This window comes from Eschrichtius robustus, chromosome 3, assembly GCF_028021215.1.
Source record: "Eschrichtius robustus isolate mEscRob2 chromosome 3, mEscRob2.pri, whole genome shotgun sequence".
In the NCBI taxonomy this organism is placed as follows: Eukaryota; Metazoa; Chordata; class Mammalia; order Artiodactyla; family Eschrichtiidae; genus Eschrichtius; species Eschrichtius robustus.
The window spans coordinates 167,638,633-167,648,647 of NC_090826.1; the positions used below are offsets into that span (position 1 = coordinate 167,638,633).

The 10,015-nt window shown below is 44.0% G+C and overlaps 1 protein-coding gene across 1 annotated transcript in view; it reads left to right on the forward strand.

Annotated features, from left to right (window-relative positions):
- LOC137761613 (calpain-8-like) overlaps nt 1-9,502 on the forward strand; it is a 71,613-nt gene extending 62,111 nt beyond the window's left edge. Inside the window, 3 exon segments of the mRNA XM_068538532.1 lie at nt 7,500-7,616; nt 8,434-8,492; nt 9,479-9,502. Coding sequence (XP_068394633.1) covers nt 7,500-7,616; nt 8,434-8,492; nt 9,479-9,502 — 200 coding nt within the window.
- Nucleotides 9,503-10,015: the final 513 nt, after the last annotated feature.

Below are 10,015 nucleotides of genomic sequence, written 5' to 3' on the forward strand. Positions count from 1 at the left end.
TGGTTTTCTCAGGGTATATGCCCAGTTGTGGGATTGCTGAGTCATATGGTAGTTCTATTTTTAGTTATTTAAGGAACCTCCATATTGTTCTCCATAGTGGCTGTATCAATTTATATTCCTACCAACAGTGTATGAGGGTTCCCTTTTCTCCACACCCTCTCCAGCATTTATTGTTTGCAGAGTTTTTGATGATGGTCATTCTGACTGGTGTGAGATGATATCGCATTGTAGTTTTGATTTGCATTTCTCTAATGATTAATGATGTTGAGCATTCTTTCATGTGTTTGTTGGCAATCCGTATATCTTCTTTGGAGAAATGTCTATTTAGGTCTTCTGCCCATTTTTGGATTGGGTTGTTTGTTTTTCTGATATTGAGCTGCATGAGCTGCTTGTAAATATTGCAGATTAATCCTTTGTCAGTTGCTTCATTTGCAAATATTTTCTCCCATTCTGAGGGTTGTCTTTTCGTCTTTTGTATGGTTTCCCTTGCTGTGCAAAAGTTTTTAAGTTTGATTAGGTTCCATTTGTTGATTTTTGTTTTTATTTCCCTTTCTCTAGGAGGTGGGTCAAAAAGGATCTTGCTGTGACTTATGTCACAGAGTGTTCTGCCTATGTTTTCCTCTAAGAGTTTGATAGTGTCTGGTATTACAGTTAGGTCTTTAATCCACTTTGAGTTTATTTTTGTGTATGGTGTTACGGAGTGTTCTAATTTCATTCTTTTACATGAAGCTGTCCAGTTTTCCCAGCACCACTTATTGAAGAGGCTGTTTTTTCTCCATTGTATATTCTTGCCTCCTTTATCAAAGATAAGGTGACCATATGTGCATGGGTTTACCTCTGGGGTTTCTATCCTGTTCCATTGATCTATATTTCTGTTTTTGTGCCAGTACCATACTATCTTGCTTACTGTAGCTTTGTAGTATAGTCTGAAGTCTGGGAGCCTGATTCCTCCAGCTCTGTTTTTCTTTCTCAAGATTGCTTTAGCTATTCGGGGTCTTTTGTGTTTCCATACAAATTGTGAAATTTTTTGTTCTAGTTCTGTGAAAAATGCCAGTGATAGTTTGATAGGGATTGCATTGAATCTGTAGATTGCTTTGGGTAGTATAGTCATTTTCACAATGTTGATTCTTCCAATCCAAGAACATGGTATATCTCTCCATCTATTTGTATCATCTTTAATTTCTTTCATCAGTGTCTTATAATTTTCTGCATACAGGTCTTTTGTCTCCTTAGGTAGGTTTATTCCTAGGTATTTTATTCTTTTTGTTGCAGTGGTAAATGGGAGTGTTTTCTTAATTTCACTTTCAGATTTTTCACCATTAGTGTATAGGAATGCAAGAGATTTCTGTGCATTAATTTTGTATCCTGTAACTTTACCAAATTCATTGATTAGCTCTAGTAGTTTTCTGGTAGCATCTTTAGGATTCTCTATGTATAGTATCATGTCATCTGCAAACAGTGACAGCTTTACCTCTTCTTTTCTGATTTGGATTGCTTTTATTTCTTTTTCTTCTCTGATTGCTGTGGCTAAAACTTCCAAAACTATGTTGAATAATAGTGGTGAGAGTGGGCAACCTTGTCTTGTTCCTGATCTTAGTGGAAATGGTTTCAGTTTTTCACCATGGAGGACGATATTGGCTGTGGGTTTGTCATATATGACCTTTATTGTGTTCAGGTAAGTTCCCTCTACGCCTACTTTCTGGAGAGTTTTTATCATAAATCGGTGTTGAATTTTGTCGAAAGCTTTCTCTGCATCTATTGAGATGATCATGTGGTTTTTCTCCTTCAGTTTGTTAATATGGTGTATCACATTGATTGATTTGTGTATATTGAAGAATCCTTGCATTCCTGGTATAAACCCCACTTGATCATGGTGTATGATCCTTTTAATGTGCTGTTGGATTCTGTTTGGTAGTATTTTCTTGAGGATTTTTGCATCTATGTTCATCAGTGATATTGGTCTGTAGTTTTCTTTTTTTGTGACATCTTTGTCTGGTTTTGGTATCAGGGTGATGGTGGCCTCGTAGAATGAGTTTGGGAGTGTTCCTCCCTCTGCTATATTTTGGAAGAGTTTGAGAAGGATAGGTGTTAGTTAGCTCGTCTCTAAATGTTTGATAGAATTCACCTGTGAAGCCATCTGGTCCTGGGCTTTTGTTTGTTGGAAGATTTTTAATCACAGTCTCAATTTCAGTGCTGTGATTGGCCTGTTCATATTTTCTCTTTCTTCCTGGTTCAATCTTGGAAGGTTGTGCATTTCTAAGAATTTGTTCATTTCTTCCAGGTTGTCCATTTTATTGGCATATAGTTGCTTGTAGTAATCTCTCATGATCTTTGTATTTCTGCAGTGTCAGTTGTTACTTCTCCTTTTTCATTTCTAATTCTATTGATTTGAGTCTTCTCCCTTTTTTTCTTGATGAGTCTGGCTAATGGTTTATCAATTTTGCTTATCTTCTCAAAGAACCAACTTTTAGTTTTATTGATCTTTGCTATCATTTCCTTCATTTATTTTTCATTTATTTCTGTTCTGATCTTTATGATTTCTTTCCTTCTGCTAACTTTGGGGCTTTTTTGTGCTTCTTTCTCTAATTGCTTTAGGTGTAAGGTTAGGTTGTTTATTTGAGATGTTTCTTGTTTGTTAAGGTAGGATTGTATTGCTATAAACTTCCCTCTTAGAACTGCTTTTGCTGCATCCCATAGGTTTTGGGTCGTCATGTTTTCATTGTCATTTGTTTCTAGGTATTTTTTGATTTCCTCTTTGATTTCTTCAGTGATCTCTTGGTTATTAAGTAGTGTATTGTTTAGCCTTCATGTGTCTGTATTTTTTACAGATTTCTTCCTGTAATTGATATCTAGTCTCATAGCATTGTGGTCAGAAAAGATACTTGATACAATTTCAGTTTTCTTAAATTTACCAGGGCTTGATTTGTGACCCAAGATATGATCTATCTTGGAGAATGTTCCATGAGCACTTGAGAAGAAAGTGTATTCTGTTGTTTTTGGATGGAATGTCCTATAAATATCAATTAAGTCCATCCTGTTTAATGTATCATTTAAAGCTTGTGTTTCCTTATTTATTTTCATTTTTGATGATCTCTCCATTAGTGAAAGTGGGGTGTTAAAGTCCCCTACTATGATTGTGTTACTGTCGATTTCCCCTCTTATGGCTGTTAGTATTTGCCTTATGTATTGAGGTGCTCCTATGTTGGGTGCATAAATATTTACAATTGTTATATCTTCTTCTTGGATTGATCCCTTGATCATTATGTAGTGTCCTTCTTTGTCTCTTGTAATAGTCTTTGTTTTAAAGTCTATTTTGTCTGATATGAGAATTGCTACTCCAGCTTTCTTTTGATTTCTATTTGCATGGAATATCTTTTTCCATCCCCTCACTTTCAGTCTGTATGTGTCCCTAGGTCTGAAGTGGGTCTCTTGTAGACAGCATATATATGGGTCTTGGTTTTTTATCCATTCCACCAGTCTATGTCTTTTGGTTGGAGCATTTAATCCATTTACATTTAAGGTAATTATCGATATGTATGTTCCTATTACCATTTTCTTAATTGTTTTGGGTTTGTTATTGTAGGTCTTTTCTTTCTCTTGTGTTTTGTGCCTAGAGAAGTTCCTTTAGCATTTGTTGTAAAGGTGGTTTGGTGGTGCTGAATTCTCTTAGCTTTTGCTTGTCTGTAAAGGTTTTAATTTCTCTGTCAAATCTGAATGAGATCCTTGCTGGGTAGAGTAATCTTGGTTGTAGGTTTTTCCCTTTCATCACTTTAAATATGTCCTGCCACTCCCTTCTGGCTTGCAGAGTTTCTGTTGAAAGATCAGCTGTTAACCTTATGGGGATTCCCTTGTATGTTATTTGTTGTTTTTCCCTTGCTGCTTTTAATATGTTTTCTTTGTATTTAATTTTGATAGTTTGATTAATATGTGTCTTGGCGTGTTTCTCCTTGGATTTATCCTGTATGGGACTCTCTGTGCTTGCTGGACTTGACTAACTATTTCCTTTTCCATATTAGGGAAGTTTTCAGCTATAACCTCTTCAAATATTTTCTCAGTCCCTTTCTTTTTCTCTTCTTCTTCTGGGACCCCTATAATTCGAATGTTGGTGCATTTAATATTGTCCCAGAGATCTCTGAGACTGTCCTCAATTCTCTTCATTTTTTCTTTATTCTCCTCTGTAGTAGTTATTTGTACTATTTTATCTTCCAGGTCACTTATCCGTTCTTCTGCCTCAGTTATTCTGCTATTTATCCCTTCTAGAGAATTTTTAATTTCATTTATTGTGTTGTTCATGATTGTTTGTTTGCTCTTTAGTTCTTCTAGGTCCTTCTCAAACGTTTCCTGTATTTTCTCCATTCTATTTCCAAGATTTTGGATCATCTTTACTGTCATTATTCTGAATTATTTTTTCAGGTAAACTGCCTATTTCCTCTTCATTTATTAGGTCTGGTGGGTTTTTACCTTGCTCCTTCATCTGCTGTGTATTTCTTTGTCTTCTCATTTTGCTTAACTTACTGTGTTTGGGGTCTCCTTTTTGCAGGCTGCAGGTTCGTAGTTCCTGTTGTTTTTGATGTCTGCCCCAAGTGGCTAACGTTGGTTCAGTGGGTTGTGTAGGCTTCCTGGTGGAGGGGACTAGTGCCTGTGTTCTGGTGGATGAGGCTGAATCTTGTCTTTCTGGTGGGCAGGTCCACATCTGGTGGTGTGTTTTGGGGTGTCTGTGACCTTATTATGATTTTAGGCAGCCTCTCTGCTAATGGGTGGGGTTGTGTTCCTGTCTTGATAGTTGTTTGGTATAGGGTGTGCTGCACTGTAGCTTGCTGGTCGTTTAGTGGAGCTGGGTCTTGACGTTGAGATGGAGATCTCTGGGAGATTTTTGCCATTTGATATTACATGGAGCTGGGAGGTCTCTGGTGGACCAATGTCCTGAACTTGGCTCTCCCACCTCAGAGGCACAGCCCTGACACCTGGTTGGAGCACCAGGAGCCTGTTGTCCACACGGCTCAGAATAAAAGGGGGAAAAAAAGAAAGAAGGAAAGAAAAAGATAAAATAAAATAATTAAAATTAGAAACAAAAATAGTTTAAAAAAAATTTTTTTGAAGTAATTAAAAAAAAAGAAAGAAAGAAATAAGAGAACAACCAAACCAAAAAACAATCCACCAATGATAACAAGTGCTGAAAACTATACTAAAAAAAACCGAACAGACAGAACCCCTAGGACAAATGGTAAAAGCAAAGCTATACAGACAAAATCACACACAGAAGCATACACATACACACTCACAAAAAGAGAAGAAGGGAAAAAAAATATATATATATCGTTGCTCCCAAAGTCCACCTCCTCAATTTGGGATGATTCTTTGTCTATTCAGGTATTCCACAGATGCAGGTACATCTAGTTGTTTGTGGAGCTTTAATCCGCTGCTCCTGAGGCTGCTGGGAGAGATTTCCCTTTCTCTTCTTTGTTTGCACAGCTCCTGGGGTTCAGATTTGGATTTGGACCCACCTCTGCACGTAGGTCGCCTGAGGGCGTCTGTTCCCGCCCAGGCAGAACGGGGTTAAAGGAGCAGCTGCTTCGGGGGCTCTGGCTCACTCAGGCCGGGGGGAGGGAGCGGTACGGAGGAGGCGGGGCGAGCCTGCGGCGGCAGAGGCCAGCGTGACATTGCAGCAGCCTGAGGCGCGCCGTGTGCGTTCTCCCACGGAAGTTGTCCCCGGATCACAGGACCCTGGCAGTGGCGGGCTGCACCGGCTCCCGGGAGGGGCGGGGTGGGGAGTGACCTGTGCTCGCACACAGGCTTCTTGATGGCGGCAGCAGCAGCCTTAGTGTCTCATGCCGGTCTCTGGGGTTCTCGCTGATCGCCACGGCTCGCGCCCATCTCTGCAGCTCCTTTAAGCGGCGCTCTAAATCCCCTCTCCTCGCGCACCAGGAAACAAAGAGGCAAGAGAAAGTCTCTTGCCTCTTCCGCAGCTCCAGATTTTTTCCCGGACTCCCTCCCGGCTAGCCGTGGCGCATTAACCCCTTCAGGCTGTGTTCACGCCGCCAACCCCAGTCCTCTCCCTGCGATCCGACCGAAGCCCGAGCCTCGGCTCCCAGTCCCCGCCCGCCCCGGCGGGTGAGCAGACAAGCCTCTCAGGTTGGTGAGTGCTGCTTGGTGCCAAGCCTCTGTGCGGGAATCTGTCCGCTTTGCCCTCCCCCGCCCTGTGGCTGCGCTCTCCTCCGTGGCTCCGAAGCTGCCCCCCTCTGCCACCCGCAGTCTCCGCCCGCGAAGGGGCTTCCTAGTGTGTGGAAACCTTTCCTCCTTCACAGCTCCCTCCCACTGGTGCAGGTCCCGTCCCTATTCTTTTGTCTCTGTTTTTTCTTTTTTCTTTTGACCTATCTGGGTATGTGGGGAGTTTCTTGCCTTTTGGGAAGTGTGAGGTCTTCTGCCAGCGTTCAGTAGGTGTTCTGTAGGAGTTGTTCCACATGTAGATGTATTTCTGATGTATTTGTGGGGAGGAAGGTGATCTCCGCGTCTTACTCTTCCACCGTCTTGAAACTCCTCCTTCCCTTTATTTATTTTTGACTGTGTCAGGTCTTAGTTGTGGCACTTGGGATCTTTTGTTGTGGCGTGTGGGCTCCAGAGTGCGTGGGCTCTGTAGTTGCAGCACGCGGGCTCTCTAGTTGTGGTATGAGAGCTTAGCAGTTGCTGCGCATGGGCTTAGTTGCCCTGTGGCATGTGGGATCTTAGTTCCCCAACCAGGGATCGAACCTGCGTCCTCTGCATTGGAAGGCGGATTCTTAACCAATGGACCACCAGGGAAGTCCCCTAGATGTGTTCATTTTATTTAGTTTTAATTATTTTAAAAATATTTCTTTATTTATTTGGCTGCACCGGGTCTCAGTTGTGGCATGCAGGATCCTTAGTTGCAGCATGGGGGGATCTAGTTCCCCGACCAGGGATTGAACCCGGGCCCCCTGCATTGGGAGCACGGAGTCCCAACCACTGGACCACCAGGGAAGTCCCAATATGTGCTCATTTTAAACATTCTCAATATGATGGTTGCTAATGACCATCAGCGGTAGTTACCTTATGTTGGATGTCAATGTGACAACAAATATTTGTTGAGCACCTTCCTTATCCGGGGAGGAGGGAATGTTGCTGGATTCTTTAGACTTTTTGCAAGGACTTTGCCTGTTACTGGGAAGGTGACAGCAATCACAGTGGACGGGGCTGTGAATGGGATGGGCAGGAGAGGCCGTCCCCTCACCTTCCCTGTTTTTTCTTGCTGTGGCCAGTGTGATGCACAGCTGAGTTAGTGTTGGAGCTACAGGTCTTATTCTTGGATCAGGGAGAAGGCTCATCCTGTTGAGGATTATCTATAAGGAGACTGATTGGATGACCAGACCCTTCTGGTATCTTTTGAAGGGGGCAGCGTCAGGCCTGAGTCAGCCCTGACTTCTGCTGTAGACAGGGCCGAGCCCCCCACTGCACCTATAACCTTGGCCCCCCTCTGCCCATAGGTTTCACCTTCAACAACCAGGTACAGCAGACCATCGCCATGCGGTATGCATGCAGCAAACTTGACATCGACTTTGACAGCTTCCTTGCTTGTATGATCCGCCTGGAGACCCTCTTCAGTGAGTCACTCTCTCCTTTAACCCTATCTCATTTCTCCTGAGGTGCGGAGAGGGGCAGGGGGCAGGACCAGCAAGCAGAACCAGACAGGCTTCAGAAACTGTGACATCCTTGGGGGAGGGGAAGCAGAAACTAAAGAGGCTGAGGAAGCCCAAGCTGGCCACGCCCAAGGTGCTGCCCTCTCTGGGAGGTTTAAAAAGATTGTTGTGCACCTACTACATGCAGTCACTGGGCCAAATGAATGAGTCCCAGCAACGGTCCTTAAATGGCTTTTAACATCTATGCCTCCATGGGGATCATATTGAGAGCGTGTGTCACCTCCCAGGGAGGGAAGAGGGGCCCCCTTCTGGAAGCCTATAGATGGCCTAGTGCCCCCTTGGACTCATGCTAAGGTATCATATTAAGGGAGGGAGTTTTCCTCCAGTGAGGGCTGGGAAGTGTAAATTCTAACGGGGAAAAGTCAGTGACTGGATTACCCACAAATGGGGCAACCACCTCTGTTCCACGACCCCATCCCCTACCTCTGTTGAAAGAATTGCAAGTTTCTAGAGCTTCTGAGGGTGGAGATGGCAAAAGGACCTTCTCTGCTCACATCTGGAAGTTTGTCTAATTCGGCAGGGGGACATCTGCTGTCTAAAACCCTCACCCTGGGCACTGGATCCAGATCTAGCTTTTCGGGGTCCCTGAAGCTGAGTGGGAGCTGGGAAGGGTGCAGGGGCCGGGGGAAGGTACCAGGTGGGGTGGACAGAGACGGCTCCCTGGCTGTTCCAAAGTCCAGGAACATCCCCATCTGATTTCATTCCTTCTCTGGCATTCTAGAACTGTTCAGCCTTCTGGACAAGGACCAGAATGGCATTGTCCGGCTCTCTCTGGCAGAGGTAAGTGGTTTTGATAAACAGCTTGCTGATGGTACTTGAACATTCTTGGATGGTATTGATGCCGAGCGCTGTTAATTCACACTGACTTGTCTTATTTCCATGCGGATACAACGCATGTTCTATGGCAGGCATTGCCAGGAGGAGTGTGATTGTCATCAATCTTTCAAGTATTTTTATTTATAATTATTATTATTGTTGTTGTTTTAAAGGTAAAGCGACAGTTACATTTCAAATCATTTCAAGGATGCAAGCTCTTATTAATTTGGATGGAATTGTGGGTGGTAGGTACAATTTAAAGTGCCTAACTTTTAGGACCAGGCATCTTTGATTGACGTATAGAAGGATATCAGAAACAAAGAATTAAATTGCAACAAGGTAGAGTGCAGATGCAAAATAAATGGGTGTAAATTACTGTGTACAAAGCCCATAATGTCTTACGCTGACAACGTGGTGCCCTTCCCCTGTGGAGGGCTGCAGCCTATGCAGCAGGGCCTTTATTGGCCCGTGGGGATGCAGGTGTGGGCATGTCCTGAGGGGCCAGGCCAGGAGGCATTGCCCTTGACCTGCTTCTCAGGCAGAGGAACTAGAGCACCAGGTTATTCCTGGCCCTGCCTAGCTGTCTGGGTACAACCACTTCTTTTCTTCTCTAGAATGGGAATGTCATTGACCCCTTTCAGTGATCTAGGGAAGGCCTTCCTGGAAGCATGTCTGTGGATGTCTACAAACACCCGCTCAATAGTGTTGAACCTGAAACTTTTGGAAGTCCCTTTGGGGCTAAGCTTTTCCTAAGTCACTTTTCCATGGGGCTCTGGCTCAGGGGGTAGTGACCTAGTTAAGGCCTTCCTTGCTTCCTCCTGTTGAGCAAGGCACTTACTGGAGGACACAGCTAGAACAAGTCATACCACGTGAGGCAGGAGAGTGCTTCTGGCGCAGTCACACCAGCTCCTGAGGACCCCTGAGCTCACCCCGATCTCCTTCTTTTGCAGTGGCTGTGCTGTGTGTTGGTCTGACCCAGGGTTCTGGACATCAGTGACGCTCCCTGCCAGCCTGCCTGCCTCTTTTCTCCCTTTCTTTACAGTTTTGTGAACATTTATCCTCAAGGGAGCATTCACTGGTTATTCATCTCTTCCTTGCCATTTGTTGTTCCCTGAGATCCTGGCCTGTCCCACTGGAGCAGTCCGGGGAGCCCGAGATCTCTTTCAGCAGCATTTAAGCTGATCCCAGAGCACAATGGAGAGACAGAAATTAATTAAAGTTGTGGGCCAAAATGGTTTCTGCCTTCCTCTAGTGATATGTAATCTGGGGGGTGCCCTGGGGTGTTTCTGCTTTAGAAAAGATGTTCTTGAACAATGATGCAGCCCAAAGCTGCTGAAAGATGGGAAATGTGGGTGAATTTCTTGGAGGAAAGGCCTGCTATAGATTAAACTGCCTCCGGGGACTGCCTTCAGGAAAGGAGCTGCTCCCGCCCTTCCGAGGAGGGTGCAGGGAGGGTCTGCTGGGGGGAGAGGCCTTTCTTCCTCACA